This window comes from Pleurodeles waltl, chromosome 3_1 (assembly GCF_031143425.1).
Source record: "Pleurodeles waltl isolate 20211129_DDA chromosome 3_1, aPleWal1.hap1.20221129, whole genome shotgun sequence".
NCBI lineage: Eukaryota > Metazoa > Chordata > Amphibia > Caudata > Salamandridae > Pleurodeles > Pleurodeles waltl.
Window position 1 is genome coordinate 1142465968 of NC_090440.1, and position 24008 is coordinate 1142489975.

The 24008-nt window shown below is 45.2% G+C and overlaps 1 protein-coding gene across 1 annotated transcript in view; it reads right to left on the reverse strand.

Moving 5' to 3' along the window:
• The window catches only part of ACAD8 (acyl-CoA dehydrogenase family member 8), a 226395-nt gene that overhangs the window by 163222 nt on the left and 39165 nt on the right, over positions 1–24008 (reverse strand). Inside the window, exon 2 of the mRNA XM_069224448.1 lies at positions 23007–23107. Within this exon, the coding sequence (XP_069080549.1) occupies positions 23007–23107 (101 nt within the window). The remainder of the gene's footprint in view (positions 1–23006; positions 23108–24008) is intronic.

The window sequence follows — 24008 nt, forward strand, 5'->3', positions numbered from 1 at the left end:
CTCGGAATGATGGCCACCAAAAGAAACACTGCAGGACTGTTGGGTGCGCCCTAGGCAACCTTGTTGAGTGACTGGATGAGAGACATGGACTGGTGCATGTTGGTGGAGAAGGTGACTTATGAGAGTCATGGACGCCCACAGAAAATGGGTAAAAGTCTGGGGGAGTTGGATTGCCTTCAGGGGAAACCCATGTGATAAGCCCCTTTTGGATACAGCGCCCTCCCCAGGAATACCCAACGGAGATCCCTTGAGTGGGCTAGCACGCAGGGGTTTGCATACTATTTGAGAACAGATTGTTAGGAATGTTATGCCTTGATGCGATACCTCTTTTGCAATATGCCTTGGTGTGTACTGTATGCTCGTCACATTGTTAATAAAAAGAATTGTTAAAAAAAAAAAAAAGTGTACAACCTAGCAGCCCACATCGTTTGTGCTCTAACATGGGTTTTGCACCTTACAAGACCCTGGGTGCACATGGTACAAACAGTTTCTAAAATCCCTTTTCAACATTTGCCTTGGCTTCCACCCTGATCTCACAAACTTCTAGGCCACCCATACCACTCTACCCTAGCCACGTTATGTCACTGGTGCATAGTGAACAGGCCTAAATCACCGGTCACATACTGTAACCCCATACCACAGTAATCAGGAATCCTGATTTTATTTTTTCACAGGATATATTGGATAGGAAATTCTCACAATGGGGGGACATTTATCACTTGACACTGAAAGACCTTTCCCTCAATAGTGAGCGCAAATCACAAGACCATTGCCCAACTGATTTCCAACTTATTAGGACAGACCTAGTTAGTATAACCCAATTGCCCCATTGAGCATGTCAACCTGATGTACACAAAGGCGGGACTAGGGAAACATCCAAATTCTTGGGAATGGAGATCAGAACAAAGCTATTTCGATTAGACTCTATAACACCCCCGCCCTTAACTCCATACACAATGTCACAAAATGGATGGAAGACTTGTCCAGAGATTTCAGAAAGTCAGTGGATTACGATTTGGCACAGAGCTGCCAAGTCGTCTATCTGCACACAACACGATGAGAGTGCTTATAAGATTATTCTACGATGGTATCTAACACGGGATTGTCTGTCACACAAACAGGGAGTGGACAATAAACGCTAGAGATGTGACAACTGTATGCTTAAATATTGGGTCTGCCCAGACATACAACTTTTATGGGAGGTGCTGCTGGCACAAAGTCAAGAAATCATGGAAATCCCTAATGAGATGTCCCCTTCAATGGTACTTCTGGAAGCCACTGACAATGATGGCCTTTACTCATCTAACTCTAGGAACGGAAAATCCATTCCTCAGTTACTTTGTGTGGTGAGACTATTGGTCGCACATAAGTGGAAAGGTCCAGAAAGGCCACGCTTTTAATCTGGTGGACCAAAACAAGGAACTTATACGCAATGAACCATCTGACCGCCACTGTACATGATAAACTGGGATGTTTAAAAAAGATATGGACTCAGTTTTTTACTTTTGTAAAACAGGATGCAGCAGAGGAGTACGAACCCCTAGCTTGCTGAGCACTGCGGGTCTGCTGGCCTCACTGTAGGTGAGGATTGAGGTTTTCATGGATGGTAGTAATTTGCAACGCTCATCTTTTGATCAAGCTTTAAATGGGGTATAAAAAGTGGAAAAGATTGTTTAATAATATGGGATTGAATACCATAATGTGAATGTAAGAACAACAGTGCATTTGTCTATTTTGACATATTGTGTATTTGGAATACTGAGTTTGCTTTTATTTGGGTTGATTATGTTGACTTCAAATTATTAAATAAGCTTATTAAAAAAAAAAACTAGAAAAAGAGATGCAATTAGACAACTAAAAAACATCTGGAACAAAATGACCCTCTACAAAAACGAGAATGGAGCATCGAGCTAAGAGGAGGTCTGGGGACAGCGGTGGTGAATAGGAGTGATCCTGTCACCCTCACTGAAGGTTAAATGACTGTTACTCCTGTCATACGGTCTACATTTTATAACAGGGAGGACGGAATAGATTAATAATTAAATCCAAAGAATAGATTAGGTAATTCGGAAACACTTCACCTAAAACTGTAAACAAGGACTTTATGCTTCAGACATACTCTTCCAAATGGAAGCCAGAAACTATATTGGGCCAAGGTACCTATAAACAGGACGTATCTTGAGGTGCACTACAGGCATTACCCCTCTGCGCTCATGTTCAGCACCTAAATTATGCCTGCAAGTAAAGATGCTACATCAACATACCAGGCATATCCAATAATGTGCAGCTGAAACCCACATTTTCACACAACTGTAGAATCATGCAACTGTATAAGGACATTATATTCCCATCAAACCTCACAAATGCCACTTCACTGGAAGGTCCAAAGGTTCCTCCAACTTAATAATACTGAAGTGGATATACACGCACTGGGTTCAATTCTCAATTAATACCATTAATATCTTTCAGTTGAACCGGAATTCAACAACATGGAGAAATGCCTCACACTACAGTCATTCGTACAGTAAAAATCAACCTACTCCTTAAACTGGACCACCAAGTGGAACAAAACACATGCCATGACCTCAGGATCAAGTTTAAGACAACCTGCTTTCTATGCAAGGTCTACTGGAGCAACTAAAGCAACCACCCTGCAAAACAGCAAAAAGGAAACAAGTGGCCCCCTGTACACATGAGCCATGAATATTTATAACGTCAGCTATGCTAAATGAGTTGACATCAATACACTATAGTTCCTCCCAAATACAATTATTGTAAAATTTAGCCATTCTTCCCACAACAGGATCCAAAGCTTGCCAGCAACTTTGTAAGTTAAAAAGGGGCTCACGGAGATGTTTACAGAATACTTTATCCCACTAAACACATCTGCACCACCAGAAGACAGTATGCCCAGGGTAGTATTCCTCTATTTTTAACTCCAAATGGCTCTAAATGCCAACTTTAGGATGTTTCCCCAAGAACCCATAGCAATGTGGCCCTGATCCATTTGATTTGGAACACTAACCTAACTCAAACGGTGTCTAGACTGTATAAAACTGCACAAACGGCAGAGATTTGATGGCCCCTTACAGTTAAATGTAAACGGGAAAGGGATGGAGACACTCAACTAAGACACTCACAATGGAGTTATTGCTGGGCACAAACAAGAGTGACATCACTCCATGGTGGAACCACAGCTATAAAATACAGATTCTTACACAGGATTTACTATACACACAAATACTTACTGGACTCTGGATTATGATTAAGTGCCCACTGTGCACAATGCAGTGCTGACACAGCAGACTATTCTCACTAAATGTGGTCAATCTTCACATAGAAGAACAGCATTTGGTTACCTAGCTGAAAAGATGGAAATTGAAATGCAGCCCTGCCTACTATTAAATCTGCTGGCATACATACCTGAAATACCTAAATGCAGAAGGGCATTTACATTGATGCACTAATGATAGCAAAAAGATAACTTTCACTACAATGGGGTAGAAGAAGCCCAAACACAACGGCATACAAACTATCTACTGCACTGAAGAAAGTGAGGTGTCACTAAAATCGATGCCTAAAAACAAATAGAAACCACTCTGCATGTACAAAAAGAAGGGAGTCCCGTTAAGATTACAGTAGGAAGGGACAGATATATAATGCGTACTCCGATGATACACTCCTGTAAAGAAATTGCTTGGATGATGTCGTCACAGGGCACTGCTGATAGCTATTATTACACTGATAGAACTGTTACAAGATAGGAAAAAATATACAAAATTGCTGTACTACAAACTGGATGTGCTGTAATATGAACAACATGCTGCACTAAAACTAATCTAAGTTCAATATTTCTCAATTGTGTCAGACTTTAACTGAAGTATTGTTTTAGAATTGAAAAATGTAAACGGTTAAAATAAAACTCTTTACATCAACTCAAACCTTGTCCCCTAACAAACCTGAACAGAGGGCAAATAATGAGGGGGAGCTGAATCAAGAAGCTGTGCCTGGTATGCATCAATACCATGTGGGGCAGAAGGAGAAGGTCAGACATGTTTTAACAAAGCTTCCCTACCTTTCGATAGTGAATATACTGTAACCTGTTTTGTACTGTATACAGCTCTTGCAGATTTTAAACCAACTATTTAGAGTTCAGGGCTCATGTGTCAGCAATGCATGAACTCCGAGCCAGAGGGCATAGTTCAACTATCTAAGATTAAAGCGGTCTCTGAAAACTGAGCGGTTTATTCGGCCCCATGTCTTCAAGAACAGAGAGTGAATACAACTGAACAGAGGATCACTTCACACAGTCAATGAATTACAATTTATTTTGGATCTAGGTCCATGGAATACTCCTATGCACTACAGATTCTTTGTAGTGTGCGTAAGCTTAAGTGTGGTGCCCCTCAACTCCTAAATACGTATTATGTAGTTGTCTGCTTATGATAACAAAACTTCCTGAACTCAAAACAGAGAACATGGTGGCTGCCTGCAGTGCAGCGCGCTGAAGCACCTACCGGCTCCTCGGCGTCGGCACGCAGGACGGCGTCTCCAGCATCTTTGTGAGGCGATTCAGCTCTCGTGAATGGGAGCACCGCAGCCGCTCAGCAGGAACCTCGGAGGGGGTCCCGGTGCCTTCCCTGGGCTGTGTTGGCTCAGGGCGAGGTTTGAGCAGGGGCGCTCTAGACGTTCGGCAGCCCGACTTCCCTTCCGGGTTAAGGCTGGCAGAGTCAGCACTGAAGCTAACAGGCTGCTGTCTCAAGGCAGAGTAGCTCCAAGCTTGAAGCCGGTGGGAAGGCGGTGCAGCAGCAGTTCCATTATTTGTTTTTTCCCTGGTAAAGTAGCACTCCATGACAAGGTAGAAGGCGGTGGGAGTGAGGAGAGCCAGCCGGGCATGGTGTATCGTAAGTTGGACTCTATGAGGCGCCATACCCCTCTTGATAGGCAAAGTTTGCCATGGGATAAATCTGATATTGGGGAAGGAAGTGGAAATGGTGGTTTAAAGCCCTCAAAAAATATAAAAATCAGGAAGAAAAACGCAAGCTCCAAATTGACTCCATCGGTGAAAACCTTTCTTAAAGTTAAGTCCCCAGAGAAATTGGTGATTTTGGAAGACGGGATGAATGGGAGTGTTTCAAAGGAATTGGCGATGGAGGCTGAGGGGGAAGATGGTTGTCAAGGTGGGAGACACTCATGATATGTGACAACAATCCTCGATGGCGCCCCAATGGACTCTGGTTGGTCAGGAGAAGGTTGGAGAAGCTACGGTTAGTGAGGAGATAGTCCCTCAATCTGAATTTCCGTTGGTTGCGACATCACTGGGAAGCGGGGCTCCTGTTTCTCCCCCACCCGACCTCCAATTTGGGCTCAGTAGTATTTGGTAGTACCCCAGGCTCCCCTATTGAGGCAGTGCTTTCAACCTAATCAAAGGATATTATAAAAGGTTTTGCTATCTCTGAAATTAATCAAGGGGAACTAAGGGAGACCTGTGGAGCGCTGGAAAAAAATTGGATCTTTTGGTATTAAGAACACAAGCACTGGAGGAGGCGGTGGGAGAAATGAAAGTGGAAATCGGAGACCACAAAAGAGAAATCAGTATGTTAAAGGGAAATGAGCAGGCCTCACAGAGCAAGCTGGAACAGTTGGAAAACAATTCTAGGAGAAACAATTTGAGAGTGCTGAATGTTCCGGAGGGTGTGGAAGGTGGAAACTTAAAAATGTTTCCGAGTTCTCTTCTTAAAAGTTCGCTTACATTGGAAGAGTCTCCGGAGGAAATAGCAGGGGTTATCCAGCAGATTCATAGAAACCCTTTTAAGAAGAGGCCAGATAGTCTCAAACCTCGGAAGATTTTGATAAACTTTCAAACTTATTCTTTGAAAGAGAAAATCCTGACTTGGCACTTAGTCAGAAAACTTTAAAGGGGGATCACTTTACATTTGAGGTCAGGTCTGATTTGCCTAGTGCGACTAAAAATATGCAGTGGGAGCTGGGGAGGCGGATGGAAGATTTTAGGAAACAAGGCGCCTCGGTTTAGATGAAGCTCCTGGCTACCCTCAAGATTATGCATAACAATAAAATTTATAATATAAGAGAGGTGAAAGCAGCGGATGAGCTGCTGGAGACTATTAAAGATGGAGGTATTGAGAAGTAATCTGTGCCCGCCGAAGGATGCCCAATTGGTGCTTCAAAATTGAGTCATGGACCTGAACAAAGGGAGAGTTCTCCTGTGGGGGTAAGGGGGGGGCACGAGAGGGGGGGGGGGGGAGGGGTGAGGGGAGCACAGAGTGGGGAGCAGATGGGGAAATATTGGCAAAAAAAAAGTCCTGTACACCTCAGCTCATTAGACAGCTCGTAAGGGATGTATAAGAAAGGGGCAGCCCAAGGTGTTACTTGTAGTGAGGGGAAACGTCAAATACTGTCCTGGAATGTGAATGGCTTGAGGGTGAGAGGTAGGAGAGATAGGATTCTACAGTATCTGAGGGACTCTTCTGCTCAGGGTTTGATACTTCAAGAAACGCATCTAACTGGGGATGAATGCAAAGCCTTGTTTAGAAATCAGAAGTGGGTCCGCTCTTGCGTATGTACTGAACAGGGCTTTCATACTAGGGGGGTGGCAATATTATTTAAGCATCAGTGTGATCCAGTAATATTAAAGGTCAGTGTAGACACTGCAGGGAGATGGGTAATAATTAAAGTTAAGCTACTTGGGAGATCTATAGCTCTGGTAGGATTCTATGGTCCCAATAGTGACGATACAGAGCCTCTTAAGAAGCTGTTTTGTCAGTTGTTGGACTTTTCTGATCCAGTGTTAATGGCAGGAGATTTTAACATAATACTGGACAATAAGCTGGATAGATCAACTAAATGTAGATCAATACTTAATTCAAATTCTCAGCAGTTTCTGAAAAGGATGATGAAGGAAAGGGCATTGGAGGACTGGTGGAGGGATAGAGCAGGACCTCAGCAGGTTTTTTCATATAACAATAAGAAGTATAGCCACTCTTCGCGGATTGATTACTTCTTGGTGGATCAGCTATGGCGTAGTGCGATAGTTAATATAGTGTATCTCCCCCCTCATTTGTCTGATCATGGAGCGGTTGTATTAAAAATGAATTTATTAAAAGAGAGGGAGGTGAGTCGGTGGACGTTGGACCGCTCCCTATTGTTAGATGAAGTTGGAACCAGGCTGCGTGTAGAAACGGAGGAGTTTTTTTAAGGAGAACCTGGGTTCAGCCCCATTTCATGTGGTTTGGGACGCCTATAAGGCTGTGATACGAGGGATTCCTAGGAGTACTGCCAGCTATAAGAATAAGCTGTATAGGGAAGAAAGAACACTTGGAAAGAGAAATGAGGAATTGTAAAGAGCAGTTGTTGAAGAGTACAAATGAAGGAGAGAAGTGTGTAAGGCAGCAGAGATTGGACGCTTTGAAACAGCAAGTTGAAGCTCTTTTGCAATCAAGGGTCATAAAGCGATGGGAGGCAAGTAAGCTGGCACATTTTGAATACGGGGAAAACCCAGGGAAACTACTGGCATGGAAAGCAAAAAAGGGATCAAGTAAGGAATTGTATTAAGGAAACTGAGGTAGAGCAAGGACAGAGGACCAGAGAGAGTGGGGAAATAAATAGGGCCTTTATACAATTTTTTTCCCAACTCTATGCTGAAGAGATTAAGGTTACTGAACTGGCTGTCCAAACTTGGTTGGGGGAAGATACTCTCCCCTGTCTATCCTCAGAGCAGCAGCATTGGTTGAATAGGCCTATCACTTCAGGCGAAATCATAGCTGCTTTGAGGGGGAGTCAGGGGGGTAAGGCCCCAGACCCCGATGGTCTCCCGGGTGAATTGTGTAAGGTTCTGGAGCAGGTATCAATGCCTTTCCTGTTAAAATTGTGCTCCAAGGTTTTTACAAATGACTCCCCCATTCCGGCATCTTGGAATGAGGCAGTCATTTCGCTGATTTTGAAACCAGGTAAAAACTCGGCTAGGTGTGAGTCATATAACCCATTTCGTTGTTGAACTCAGATTACAAGTGGTTTGCAAATGTTCTTTCGGATAGATTAAATCTGGTGGCAAAGGATCTGATTAATACAGATCAGAAGGGGTTTGTTAAGGGCAGGTATTTACATGAGTTGACGCATACCCTAATTGGTGCAATAGATCTGGCAACTGCTTACAGGATTCCTTTGGGGGTTATAGCTTTGGACGCTACAAAAGCTTTTGATAGGGTCAATTGGGGTTATTTAGCTCAGATTTTGAGTAATTATAATTTGGGGAATAACTTTTGTAGAGCTATAAAACGGATTTATTATGACCCCTCTGCTAGAATTCTAATCAATGGGAAACTAACAAACTCTTTTAGGATATCAAGGGGAACTAGGCAAGGTTGTCCGCTGTCTCCACTTTTGTTTGATCTGTATATCAAACCTTTTGCCAGGAGAATAAGACAGCTTCCTGAAATAGCTTCTTTTAGATGGGAGCAGTGGGAGAGGAAAGCTGCACTTTATGCAGATGATTTAATGGTATTCACCGCTGACTTATCGACCCTACGAAGGCTAGCTGACGATTTTGGTTCTGTCTCTGGTTATCAGGTTAACTCAGAAAAGTCTGAAATTATGGCATGGAAACAGGATTGGCAAGGGAAGGCTGAAATGCATTATTTAGGGTTATTAATTACACAAGACATTGAGAAGTTGGTGGTGAAAAACCGAGAAGCACTGTTAGTAGAGTGTACCAATTTAATGAAGGACTGGGCAGTATTAGGAAGGGTAATCCTGGTTAAAATGTTTCTTCTTCCAAAAATCAATTTCATCCAGAATGCTATTCCGCTACAAATGAATGGTAGATATCTTAAACTTCAACAGGCTATCCCTTCTTTTATCTGGGCATGTAAGGGTCCCAGGATTGCGTGGCAAAAGCTGCGGAGGAGGAGAGAGAAGGGAGGTTTATCACTGCCGGACCTACAGTTATACGCTTGGGCCATTCTGCTGAGAAACTCGAGGTTGTTATTTACCTCCCAGGATGATTCAGCTATAGGTGTAATGTTTAAAGCAATGACACGTACTATTCAGGGGGCGGCAAAACAGTTTCTTTTTAAGTTTGGTGATCCAAAATTCTTCAAGAAAATAAGATCAAAAATACTGAGGGAGGCAGCAATGTGCTGGCATCAGGTGAAATCCATTATTAAGATCGACTATTACAATCAGCGAGCTCCTATTTGGGACGCTCCAGAATGCTTGAAAGATGCTTTGGCCAAACCAATAAGAGAAGCCGGTCTGGAATACTGGGGTGATCTTATACAGGATGCAGCGCTACTCTCCTGGGAAGAACTGAGAGATATGACAGGAGGCACTTTGTCTAGATTTAAATAATTCCAACTGGCCGCCTGGGTACAGTCTACTCAACGAAGCCGGTTGGGGGAAAATCCCCTATCAAAAGACTTCTTTAATGGTTACCCCAACGGCTGTAAGGTTGCAAAGTGGTATTGGGAGATTCTGGAGTTGATTGACGGTGATTTTAAGTTGCCAGAGCAGTTGTGGCAAGGCACTATGACAAAAGAAAAGGCGCAGTCGGGATGGCAAGAATCCATGAGAATGTGTTTTGAGGTAGTTAAGGCTGCCCCGCTGAGGAAGAACCATCTGTATGTGGTACATAGAGCTTATATCACCGCAGCAAAACTTACGAAAATAAAGAAAGGGGAAGCGTGAAATGCGTTAAATGTGGAGCTCCAAATGCCGCGGACGTCCATATGTTTATGGAGTGCCCGGGAGTTGTCTCTTTTTGGTCGGAGGTGGTGGGTACATTATCACAGATTATAGGAAAGGAATTGACTAATTCTCCCTCTTATTATTTTTGGCAAACCCGACGATTCGGTAGGGTGGGCGAGAAATAGTAGGAACTTGTTGTTTTTTGCTATTTTATTAGCCAGAAGGGAGTTATGTTTGAAGTGGGTGATGGTAGCCCCCCACTGCATAGGAGCTGGTTGGAAATGTTCGTGAATACAGCTAAATTAGATCTTAAGGTGGGCAGTCCTGAACAGAGGAGGAAAAAAGGGAAACTATGGGCTCCGCTCCTGAAATGGGCCCCTTCGTAGGAGCTTATTGTCCAATGATTTAAACCCCCCATCTTACATCTGTGCCAGCCACTGGGGGTACCCCAGGTAGGCTGAGCAGGTGACACAGGGTCCTCCTTGGGCGGTATGTCCACTTTTGTTTCGGATACAAGTGAGAACTCGTGGAAATAAGGTGTGACTTACCGGTGAGGTGTATGAGGACATAAAAAAAAAAAAAAAAAAAAAACCTCTTGAACTGCCCCACTGGGTCAAGAGGATTACCAGGAGGCAGAATCTATATTAATGGATAGCCTATTGTACGACTGCAGTCCTGCTGGCCTAAAGATGAAAAACATAAAACTTGCTATGAACATAAATAGATCCTTGGCCCCTGACCAGAGACTGCATCAACAGCAACCACAGTCTACAAAACTAATAATATCCTCTCATTCTAGCAAATACACTTGCACCACCTCTACCCAAGAGCCAATAAAGGAATCATAATAATGTTTGACAAGGCAGACACCTAGCCTATGATAAACACTATGATTCTATGTCAGAAGTGAGGGTTATGCCTTTTCTTTTTTTGCTTTATTGCTCAGCAGCCACATCAACTTTGATAAACTACTCTTATGAGCATCAATAAAAAAAATACAGGTGTGAACCAAACCACCAATTACCACGTCAGTCCACATAAGGTCTTCATGGTCCTATGGCCCTTCCTGTTTCTTTGCTGCTTGGCTGCTTGGTAGGTTTCATTCTCTTTCAGCAAACTTACTGTGTTCATGGTATTGCTCAAATGCCTTTGAATACCATATGTGAGTCTTTCTGAGCAGGACAGTCATACTGGTCCCCTCTGATGGTGAAAGGGAATAGTATAGATTCAGGGCAGCAGAAGCCCCAGGAAGCGCATACTCCGTAGATTCAAAGGATATTCGGAATGAGGATGAGTTGGTGTAGGAAACTGGGCTTCTTAGCAGATGCTCCCCCACCCCACTTCCTGCCCCGTTCTAGAACGACTAAATACTGATTTTCAACTCCGACACTGCACTGTGGTCTGCTAAACAGACCTCCGTGCCAGTGGTCTTTCCTGAAAAACAAGGTTTGTCTGATTGTTGCAATTGGCACAGGACTTTAGCACCCCTATAAGTCCCTAGTAAATGGTACCCCTGGTACCTAGGGCATGGGTAATAAAGAGGGTCCCTAAGGGTCCACACACAAATTGCACATAGCATACCATCACAGACTGCGTGTCAGGGTAAAAGCCCAGAGTGAAAACACGACATGGCACTCACATTGTGTGCCATGCCAAATTCACTGCATGCATTATAAGCAAATCACCCCTACAGTAGGCCTTAAGAGCCCTAAGGCAGCGTGCATTATAACACATGACAACATAACTGCATGAGCATATATGCCCCTGTGATGTCCATTTCTAGACATTGCAAGTGACCGGGCAGCCATCTTAAAGCAAGTAATGGACACTGGAGTGACCCAGCTACATGATGGCTGCACAGAAAATAGTGGCATTTGGTATCAAATACCTTGTCTTAATAGTTCCATACAGATGCCAGGATTGGACTTATTATGACATGCACCCAGAGAGCACCTGAGAGGTGCCCCGTGAAACCTACTTGTCCTCTATTGTGCTGGCTGACTGGTTTCGACCAGCCAGCCACCATATACAAGTTTCTGGCCCCCTGTAGGTGACAGCCTCTATTCTCCAAGGTCAGAAACAAAACCAGCTTTAACAGGTGTTATCACCCCCACCACCAGGATGTCTAGTAAATGTGCATACCAAGACCATGAACTCCAAAATCCCAGTTGACTTTGCTATGCTGCCCCTGCTTCCCCCAGACCGGAGAAAGGCAACTCCCTGCCCTGAGGCCCATTTGGCACCAGGAAAGGCGGGAAAATTAGCTATGCAGGAGGCATGTTGCACTGCCAGGCTGGACGCGCCTCTAGGGTGACCAGTCTGACGTGAACAAGAAAGTAGGAATTCGACCATCTTGTGTGTGGTGGAATTAGGAATTCTTGGACAGAGTGATGCCCACTCCAAAGGCAGTGGTCATCTAGGGGGTGTAGTGACCCCAGGATTAGGTAGCCCATTGGCTACTACCCTTAAGGCCCCTAAATTGAGTCTTTAGGGGAACCACTGATACAAGAACTTCAGATTTGCTGGGCTAAAGAAGAAGAAGGACCGAAGAGCCGCAAAAAGCAAGAACTGTGGAGCAACAATTGACTTGGCCCCAACCCCCGCTGGCCTGCCTACTGTCCTCAACATCTGCACTTTAGAAGACATGTCCTGCAGCTGTTCTACGGCCAAAAGCCTGGGAGAACTGCCAGCATTTCGAGAAATAATCAGGATATCCCTCAGAGTAGTTGAGCTGCCTCCTGCAACCCTCTAGGCACAAAAGAATACTCACGAAGACTCTGGATTGACAAAACCAGAGACCGGTCAGCACCACTGCACCTGTACCCCCTAGACCAAACTGAAGAGGGACAGCGGTGCCTGCGTGCATCCCAGGCCCTCCAGAGCCAAAGCCCACCTTGGGTCTGCCAACAGTGGCCTTCCAGACACCACCTGCAGCCTCTTTCTGCAGGCCCCCCTCCAACCCAGAGTATCCCGTGCACCAGAACCGGATGCCCAAAAAACACCACAGCATCCAAACCCCGAAGAGAAGTGGGCCAACGGTGTCCCTACGTGCCCAAGGATCTCAAGGGTCGAGGCTTCCTGTGGTTCCTCTGGGCTGGCTCATTGAGTCCCTTCTTGCAGCCTCTTTCTGACAAGACCGATCTCCATTGAAGTGAATGGTACACCCAATGTCATAGCACAACTCTGCACTCAAGATGACCTGTTGGTGTGGCCTTGGACCTTGCCTCATACTCACCTCAAGTCCAGAAGAACAGTCCTGTGAGTCGTTGCATAGTGCCAGAATGCAGCATCTGTTTCTTTCCCATAGGATAACATTGGGGCACACAACGATCAATCAATCAAGGATTTATAGAGCGCACTAATCACCCGTTAGGGTCTCAAGGAGCTGGGGGGGGGGAGCTACTGGTTGTAGAGCCATGTCTTGAGGAGTTTCCTGAATGTCAAGAGGTCTTGGGTCTGGCGAAGGTGGAGCGGTAGGTAGTTCCAGGTCTTGGCGGCTAGGTGAGAGAAGGATCTTCCTCCGACGGTGGTGTGGTGGATGCAGGGGATGGAGGCGAGGGCGAGGCTGGCAGAGCGAAGATTGCGGGTGGGGGTGTGGAAGGTGAGTCTGTCGTTGAGGTAGGCTGTGTCGTGGAGAGCCTTGTGTGTGTGGATGAGGTGTTTGAAGGTGGACCTCTTTGATACTGGTAGCCAGTGAAGGTCTCTGAGGTGGGGGGAAATGTGGTCGCGGCGTGGGATGTCCGGAATGAGGCGGGCGGATGCGTTCTGGATCCTTTGCAGCTTTGTTAGGAGTTTGGTTGTTATTCCTGCATATAGGGCATTTCCGTAGTCCAATAGGCTGCTGACCAGGGCGTGGGTGACAGTTTTCCTGGTTTCGACAGGAATCCACTTGAAGATTTTACAGAGCATGCGGAGAGTGTTGTAGCAGGAAGAGGAGATGGCATTGACCTGCCGAGTCATGCTGAGTGTGGAGTCCAAGATGAAGCCTAGGTTGCGTGCGTGGGTGGTGGGTGAGGGCGCGGTTCCTAGTGATGTGGGCCACCAGGAGTCATTCCAAGTTGAGGGGTTGGTGCCAAAGATGAGGATTTCTGTCTTGTCTGTGTTTAACTTGAGGTGGCTTGATTCCATCCAGCTGGCGATGGCGTGAAGTCCGTTGTGGAGGTTGTTCTTTGCAGTTGTAGGGTCTTTCGGGAGGGTGAGGATGAGCCGAATGTCGTCTACGTAGGAAACTATATTGATGTAGTGGGTTCGTGCGATGTTGGCGAGGGGGGCCATGTAAACGTTGAAGAGCGTGGGGCTGAGCAAAGATCCTTGGGGAACGCCACAGATGATTCTGGAGGCTTCTGACAGGAACGGTGGGAGGCGGACTCTCTGGGTTCTGCCTGAGAGAAATGACAAGATCCAGTCGAGTGCCTTGTCGCGGATTCCAGCGTTGTGGAGGCGTGTGCGGAGAGTGTGATGACATACTGTATCGAAAGCTGCGGAGAGGTCCAAGAGGATGAGTGCTGCTGTTTCTCCTTCGTCGAGCATGGTCCTAATGTTGTCTGTGGCAGCAATGAGTGCAGTCTCGGTGCTGTGGTTTCTGCGGAATCCGGATTGGGAGGCGTTGAGTACCTTGCTGTCTTCCAGGAACCGGGATAGTTGGCTGTTTACAATTTTTTCGATGACCTTGGCTGGGAAGGGGAGGAGGGAGATCGGCCGGTAGTTCTTGGGGTCGTCTGGGTCTGCCTTTGGTTTCTTCAGCAAGGCGTTGATTTCTGCGTGCTTCCATCTTTCTGGGAAGGTGGCTGACTCGAAGGAGCTGTTGATGGTTTTGCAGAAGTGGGGGGCGATGATGATGTTTGCCTTATTGAAGATATGGTGTGGGCAGGGGTCCGATGGTGATCCGGAGTGGATGGAGGCCATGGTGGTGGCGGTGTCCTCTAGGTTGATGGGGGTCCAGGTGTGGAGGAGGTGGGTGTTGCTTGGAGCGTTGGGTTCTTGGGTGTTTGTAGTCAGCTGGTGGGACTGGGGTTTGAAGCTATTGTGGATTTCTTCTATCTTTTGACGGAAGTGGGTTGCCAGTGAGTTGCAGAACTCCTGTGATGGCGGGGGTTTGTTGGAGCAGGTCCTGGGGGTGGAGAGCTCATTGATGATGCCAAAGAGCTCTTTACTGTTGAGCGCGTTGGCGTCGATACGGTTTTTGAAGTGGGTCCTTTTGGTGGTGCGGATCAGTTGGTGATGTTTGCGTAGGGCATCCTTGAAAGCGATGTGGTTGGGGTTGGTACGGGCAAGGTGCCAGGTTTTTTCCATTCTGCGACATAGCCGTTTGGATTCCTGTAGTTCTGGGATGAACCAGCTGGCCTTGATTCTGTGGGAGGTGTCTGGGGGTTTTTTGAGCGGTGCGAGGGTGTTGGTGCAATCTTCTATCCAGCAACGCAGGTTGGTGGTGCTGTGTTGGGGTCAGGGATCCCAGGGGGTGGGGCCCGGGCGAGAGGGGAGATCAGTTGATCCGTTGATATTTTGCTCCAGTTGCATCGGGGGGTTGTGTGCGGTGGTGGTGAGTGACTGGTTTCTGGTAGGAGAAGTGGATGCAGCGGTGGTCTGTCCAGCTGAGTTCGGTGGTGTGGCTGAAAGAGACGTGGTTGCTGACTGAGAAGATGGGGTCGAGTGTGTGGCCTGTTGAGTGGGTGGGTGGGTGAAGTGACGAGTTGCTTGAGGCCGAAGTTGGCGAGGGTGTCGATTAGGTTGGTGGTGTTGATATTGTTGTTATTTTCTAGGTGGAAGTTTAGGTCACCAAGGAGGATGTAGTCTGTGGAGGCGAAGGATTGGGAGCTGATGGTGTCGGCGATGTCGTCAAAGAACTGCGGTCTGGGTCCAGGGGGTCTGTAGACCAGTGTTCCTCTGAGTGTGTTGTTGGCGTTGATGTGGATTTTGAAGTGGAGGTGCTCGGCGGAGTTGATGGTGTCGTGGGAGTTGGTGGAGACTCTTATGGTGTTTTTGTGGACTGTAGCAATTCCTCCTCCTGGTCTGTTGGTTCGGTCTCTTCTGGTGATCTTGTAGTTTTCTGGTATGGCTATGGCTACGTCTGGTTCCGAGGCCGAATTCATCCAGGTTTCGGTGAGGAATGCGACGTCGGGCGAGTATGTGGTCAGGAGGTCCCAGAGTTCAATTGCATGTTTGTGGACGGAGCGGGTGTTAAGTAGGATGCATCTTAGGCGGTTGTCTGTTTTGATTTGGAGTTTGGAGGTTAGGTTGCAGGTAAAATTCCAGGCCTTGCAGGAGAAGGGTCCTTTGGTGCGCGTCGGTGTGGACTGGAAGCAGATGGAGTGTCCTGGATTAAGGGCATGGAGTTCGTTGGCAGTGTAAAGGTGTTCGGTGGCGCGGTAGGCGTGTTGGCCAGGGGGTCTGGTGCTGGGCGCGGTCAGTCGCAGATGGGCTTGCCTTTGGCGCGCCAGCGGCGCGTCTGTGCTGTGGCCCGCATAAGAGGGGAGGTGGGAGGGAGTGGCAGCTGGGAGGACGGAGGGAAACCTCCATGAGAGTGCCGGGGGGTGGGGGCTGCAGGAGTCAGGAGCGGGAAGAGCTCCGAGGAGGAGGGAGGGAGGGGGAGCGGGGCCATGGGGAAGCAGCTGCGCGAACCTTCCAGGAGAGGAGAAGCCAAGAAGCCCAAACAAGCCCAGACAAGACCAAAACAATGGCAGCACTTACCGGAGCAGTGGTGAGGAGGAAGCGACCTGCCTTCAAGCACCTGTATGAAAAGCACCTCTGCACCGGGATGCCCCAGGCCTCCCTAAGTGAACTGTTGGTGTGGCCTTTGTCCTTGCCCCATACTTACCTAAACACCAGAAGATTGTTCCTGCAAGTCGCTGCTAACCGCCCAAAAGCTGTATATGTTTTTCCCCCATAGGATAACATTACTTCTACAGAAATTGCACTGTCAACTTTAGAAACGTCCAAAACTTCATATCTCGAAAAGTACTTAACTGATTATGATGATCTTGGTATCCAAATTCATATAAAAAGTAAGAGTTATTTTTTTATAAATTGGTGTTGGATTTCTTTATTGAGTGTGTATCTCGCTCATTGACTGTGTGTGTGCAGTAAATGCTTAACACTATCCTCCAATAAACCTAACTGCTTGTCCACACTACCACAAAAGAGAGCTTTTAGGATTATTTTAACTCCTGCAGCCAATAACGGTCGCCCTGGAGTATCTGCATAGTTTCCCCTTACATTGATACACTACAAAGAAAGCACGCTTCCAACAGTTGGGTGATGAGGATTTCTCAGAGGAGCTGAATGCAGAAGCCAGAGCAGTCAGGATTGGCGCCCGAAGCACCATCCCCAGAAAAAGCACTGTGCAGTAGGGTTGGAAGACCACACTGACTTGTGGACCTCTTTGACTTAGATGAACTGTACCACCCAAGATCTGGATTGCCCCTTGACAAAGAAGTGCATAATCGCCTTAGAGTGGAGTGTTCCAAGGCCTTTTCTTACCCCATGGTCGCGTAGATGGCTTAATCAGAGGTGGGTCCACTATTTCAAGCACGAATCTCATAAAAACCATTTATTAAGCAGTTGCCAAAAGTCTGGCACCATATTTAATGCACTGGATAAAGGGCAAAACTTCATAAAGATGATCTTTGGAATGTGTTGGCGCAATCTTCTATCCAGCGATGCAGGTTGGTGGTGCTGTGTTGGGGTCCGGGGTCCCAGGGGGTGGGGCCCGGGCGAGAGTGGAGATCAGTTGATATTTTGCTCCAGTTGCGTCGGGGAGGTTGTGTGCGGTGGTGGTGAGTGACTGGTTTCTGGTAGGAGAAGTGGATGCAGCGCTGGTCTGTCCAGCTGTGTTTGGTGGTGTGGCTGAAAGAGACGTGGTTGCTGACTGAGAAGATGGGGTCGAGTGTGTGGCCTGTGGAGTGGGTGGGTGAAGTGAGGAGTTGCTTGAGGCCGAAGTTGTCGAGGTTGTCGATTAGGTTGGTGGTGTTGATATCGTTGTTATTTTCTAGGTGGAAGCTTAGGTCACCGAGGAGGATGTAGTCTGTGGTGGCGTTGATGTGGATTTTGAGTGGAGTTGCTCGGCGGAGTTGATGGTGTCGTGGGAGTTGGTGGAGACTCTTATGGTGTTTTAGTGGACTATGGCGATTCACCCTCCTTATTGCCTCTGTGTGTGCAGTAAATGCTTAACACTATCCTCCAATAAACCTAACTGCTTGTTCACACTACCACAAAAGAGGAAGCAGGAATCTCCTGAGAACCATTTATTAAGCAGTTGTCAAAGTTTGGCACCATATTTAATGCACTGGATAAAGGGCAAAACTTCATAAAGATGATCTTTGGAATGTGTGTTTATGTGTAGGCCGGTTACAGCTAGAGATGCTGGCCTGGCCGCTTTGAAGGATCTGGGCCCCAAAAAGGCTATGGCACCCACAGGGGCTTCAATGTACTTCAGGGATTATTCCCATCCAGACCTTTAGCAAAGAGAGACCACCTGAAAAAAAAAAAAGAGATTACGACAGCGGACTGGCATGCAAACTATATCCATATTTTCAAAGTTATTCTGAGGGGCAGAGTTTATCTGTTTCTACATAAAGAGAAAGAGCTGACTGGGAACACCTGGATCATACAGACAATGCAAGGTTTTCAGTTCAGTTTTTGCCACTCCACTACAATGAGCTCAACTGAGATCGATCCAGTTTTCCAGGAAAGAACAGTTGTTGATCTCTCTAACAGTAGAAAAAAAACAGCGCAGAAGCAAAGTTTGTAGGACCATGCTGCATCCTCAGAGGTTCCTAAGCAATGCATTTCTTGTGGAGACAAAAAGACAAAGACTTCAGGCCAGTCATCAACTCAGACATTCAATTCTAGGCAGGTTTAAAAGCCTCTTAAGGGTAAACCTAAAGAACAGCTACTTGACTATTCAAATATCCAGACCCCATGGGAGAGTCCTCCAGTTCAAATTGTGGTGGTAGATCTTTAAATTCACCTTGTTGCGACATCATCTTGGAGTTTCACCAAGCTGCTCAGGTTGGTGGTTTAATTTCTCCACTCCAGGGGCACAAGTCTAATCACCCTAGGTGGTGACATGATATTGAAGGCTCAGAATCCTGTTCTTCTATCCTCACATCTCCAGATGGTGATCAGGCCCCCTCAGGATCTGGCCTTTCCAATCAACAGTGATAAGTTATTTGACCCTGAAGTAGAGAATGGGGTTTCTGGGATTGGTGGCTGACTCAGAGTTGGTGGGCCTTAAACAGTCAACACCCAAGATCTTGCAGATAAGGAAGGAACTGAGCAAAGTCATAAGAGACGAAACTATTTCACTGCACCAGTTCATGAGAGTTGTGGGCCTGATGGCCTTGTCAGTTTAGCCAATGTTTCCAGGCCTGCTCCACTAGAGGGCATTAGCTATGCTAAAAGATCTTCCACCTTAAGGGGGTCCTTGCTCATTCAGGGCCTGCCAGTCTGTTGGAGGAAGTGAGAATGAAGATTCAAGGGCAGCTTATCGAGGCCTTGAATGACAGACTCTTCTTTGATGTAAGAATACAATCAAACTTCGGCAGAGAGGGTTAGAGGGGCTGTTTGGGAGGAGACCTGTTAAGGAGTAAAGTGGTCAGAGAGAATAAGAACTCCTTGTGAACTGCCTAGTGGTACCAGTGGGATAATTTCCCATCAGGGCTCTGTTGAAGAACATGTTCAAGAGCTCCTTCCAGCTGCAGTGAGAGGAATGAACCACCTGGAGACACCAGGTCCAGACTTAATACAGTAGCCCTTTAAGTGTCGCGTTTAAACTCTAAAGTTGCAAAATGTTACTGCTGGTGGCAACATCTGGAGCTAGTGGCAGCAGATGCTTCTCTCCTGGACTGGGTCCTCTGGGGTATTATGTCTTCACAACATTTGCAATGGTAGGGTGGATTGACACACAAGTGAAGGTCAGTTGGTGAATATGATCTTGCATAATGTCAACATGAAGAATACAAACTTGGTTTCTAGTTCCTCTGGAAATTCCTTTGCATTTTCTGATCCCTCTACCCTGGACTACTCAGATTCTGCCGGGTCCGTGGGAAACGGTATTCTAACACTAATGTAATGGAAGATTTCAGGGAATGTTGCAAGTCCCTGAAATGTCGAGTAGAGCTGCAATGATCAGAGACAAGGCACGAGTGCCTGAAATGCATACAATATATTGGTTGGCTTGGACAAGACAGGTTCATTGTTGCCAGGGAAGGGACTTAAATCAAGTGGGGACACCTGTGATGGATTTGGAAAAATATTCTGCCTGATTAGATTGTCCAAAGAGATGGCATACTGGATAGCAATACCAGCATTACACTGATTGGTGGTTTCTCCCGAGCTCAAAGGAGAAAGGATATCTTTTTCCTAGCAAACAAGTATTCTTAGTTCTGAGATAATTCAAGTCCTCAGACTTTTTTAGCAAACTGTTAGGGACTGAGATCTTTCCACGAAGGAGTGGCTATCAAAATCTTCTAGGTGCCTTTATCTTATTTTCTGTAAGTGTCTTGGACGGGACCATTCGGGTAGGATGTTTACTCCATAAGTAATGCCATTCACCATAGCTGGAAGCACAAAGTCTAACACTAGCATGGGTTCTTACCCCTGTTTTCCATGCGACCTTAAAGTGTGTGTGGCGAGATGCCTCGGGGTACATGAGGCCATGACCACTGAGTGAAGACTTAGAGGAGTAAAGCAACACCTTAATACAGTAAATCAGAAAGCCCTTTTTGCCAGAAGAGTCTAGTGGGTGAAGAAGGAGGCTGGCATTGTTGAAGGAGTGCTTGGCAATGGAAGTTGAGGAGTCCACTGAAAGACATCTTTAAGTCTGCAGATTGCTGCTAGATTCCAAATGTATGGATTACTACTTCATGCCTATTGAGAATTTGGCATAGTTTGTTGCGAGTAAGCAATGAAATAGAATAATTCTCGCTTCTGGTATTGATATGGAAATTAAAATTTCCCTGCTAGTGTTAAAGGAATTATATTAAGAACACAGAGGCAATGATTATCCATTCCCCCGCCATAATGACGTGGTGCTGCTAACCACCCAGTTTGGATGAGGATAAGAGGTTTACTTGTAGCTGAACAAACGATCTGAGTAAAAGACAATAAGTTTATATGTTTATTAATTTTAGTTTGAGTTATTTTTGTAATATTGCCAGTGAATTGTGGTTACTATGTTATACTGGAGTGTTTCGACTATTTGCACTTTGGTACAGTGTTGTAAGATTTTTGGGAAATCAGCATCGACATGTCACTGAGATTTCAAAACAGAGGAAGACGCGACATCAAAGGAGAATACAAACTTCATGTGCACTATCGCGCACTGTTGGTGGTTTGCCATATGTTCACTTTTTCTCTTTACAAACATCATTTTGGTAATGGGGCAGCTAGAGTGCTGCTTTTTCCAAAGTTGTTCTGGCTGCTGAGAAATAAAAGTAATTAAAGAAAAAGTATAATCCTCATCTCCATGTCCTCAACAGAATTTAAACTTTCCTTCATGTTACCTAGGAAATTTAACATTCTTCTCATCTGAAACTAGATTAAAAATAATAATTGGTTTATTTTTTGGGGAGGCTTAAATACTAAAGGTGGCTGCCCAATCCAAATTACCAGCCTTCACGTTGGCTTAGATTGTGAAACACAGGTGACTGAATAAGTTCGAGAACCAGATACATTATAAACATTATGAATTGCCATCCTTCAATAAAGAAATATCTAGCATGAGCTTGAGAACAGTTGGGAATGTACTGGCAAGAACATGTTAACGGACTGTTGCACGGCTGAGGTGAAGTTTTTAACACAAACAAATTACCATTTGTTGACATAAATTGTGCGTTTGGTGACATACTGAATAATTAAGCAAGGAAGACTTCCTTGCCGAGGCATTCTGACATTAATTGCACAGTGCACATGTTTTACAGTAGTTTGCCTAGACTTCTTTTGCCAAGAATAGAGCCCTATAATTTTAAGGGCAGCCCATCTGTTTACGTTTAGTTTAGAGACATTTGGGTTATAATGTTATGTCTTTGGGCTCACAACCAGGAATAGGATCCACACACGAAAATCCTGGGAATATCAGAGAATATTCATAAAAAAAGGCCACAACACCTGCATACTGTGGTGATTCCTTATGGAAGAGTAATTAGAAGGGCTGAAAAAAGGTTTTAAGGAATGCAGCTCTAGTGGAATTATTAACACTCTGAAGAGTATAAGGTTACGTGGTGGGTATGATGCTTTTGAGGTTCAGGTGAAGAAATTCTTCAGATTATTATTTTAAGACCAGTGGGCGAAGGGCTTGGTGGCTAAGGGTGGGGCAAACAGGAGAATATCAGTAGAGATGCCACTGTTTGTTTAGGATCTGTGAAAGTGTGTGTTCAAGGGTGTGCAGAAATACATGATGTACCAAAATGTTTATGTGCGGATTACCTATTTATTTGGGGTGGAATTGTTCATCTTGTGCCTGGAGTGCGATTACTCTTACCAAGAGTTGGTACCAGTAAAGATACTTTTCAAGCAGACTTGCGGTTTCCATCACTAGGAACACACTGCAACTCCAAGGCATAGACAGTGCTTCACAATTAAGTTAACCAGAAGGCAGAATGCATCACCTGCCAACATCTTCAAGGACGTAAACAATATTCAGGAAAAACAGTGTGGGGATATCAGTAAGGAAAATAAAAACAGTGTGTTTACAAGGGATTAAAATCCCTCTGTTAACAAATGGGCAACAAAAAATGTGCTGCAAGCTACGGCGTTATCAACCATGCTATTTACAGAACGCAAGAAAAAGCGCATACTTTTGCAGAAACATGACATACAGTGCAAAGAATATGGCATGGATACTAGCTTGGTTTTACAAACTACAATAATGGAGAGAGAATGCACAGAGACTTTAACTATTTGTTAGGTCCTGAATTTTTTTTCTTAAAGGGAAAGAAGATAGTTACCATTACACCATAATAACATGACCATAAAATGTGTTTAACATAAGCTCAAGATATAAGATGCACATCGCTTACCAATGTAAAAAAATGATCATAAAATATTTACATTTATTTTAAAAACTTAAAGTATAGAAGAAACAGCATGCTGTAACTATTCTATACAAAGGTCGTTGTATAAGTATTACTTTTGGATGTACAATACTCAAACATTCGGTAAAAGTATATTAACTCACTGAAGAGAATTAGTTGACATTTAGATGATCTTCAATGGACTGTAAATTAAATTTAATTTGTCCCACTACTAATTTATTGACATTTAACTATTCTTTAAATCTTCAGAGGTAGGTGTCAGGTCACTTTTACCTTCTCATCCCACTCTGCCATGTGTGGAGCCATCTCTCTGGCAGCAAAGTCAAAGGCCACTTTTTGGAAGTCTTTCTGATCCTCACTAAGACCGATGGAGGCTGTAAAATAGAAGCATCTTTGAGTAGGATCAGCGTAGGCAAAGGTCTAGACACAAGCAGTGGTGTGTCATTATCGCAAATGGGAGGAGGGGGGGTACAAGAAATACACATTTTGAATCATGACAATCACATGAGCAGATTCCTTTAAAAAAAACATCTTAATTGCACATGTTCTCCTAAACCAATCTAACTTTTCTTTCCCAGGATTACAACATCCTTAGCCAACACTGCTTTGTCGTGGGTTCATTTCACACACTGCTTGGGCACACATATTTTAGTTTAGGCCTACGGCTGGTGCCCTTTTATCTACATATGTGCTCTGATTTCATTTATTCAGTTTTATTCATTTTTAGTTAGTCTGCTTTCAGTGTGGATGTTTTTATTTTCTAATCAGCTATAAACTTTGTGATTCTACAAAAGCAGATTTATTTTATTTAAACTTTTTATTACATTTTTCAACCGGTGCATACCAGATCACAAAACATACATACAGAACAGCACTGTACTTTGGCACCATAGGTAGAGAAAAGGAACAACTCTGAACTCCTCTCTCCTCCCCCGAACCCCTCGCAGACATTCTGACATATCCTTAAACAGTTCTTGATGTGTCCTCAGTTCTTCAGCGTATGAGTCCCATTCCCAGCCCCCAACCACTCCATCCAAGGTTTATAGTCCTCAGCAAACTCCAGGGGAATCATAGACTTTACCTCCCCACAGAGATGATGAATAGTAAGTCATCCAAGCACTCCATACCTTTCCAAACTTCCTCGGACAGCCTCTGTTTGTGTATGTTACTTTTTCTGCCACCATGAAGCCATCCATCCCTCTCCTCCACTTCTCTACCATGGGCCCAGGCGCCACTCCCTACAAACAGGCAACATCCCTCTTAGCCATCACCAAC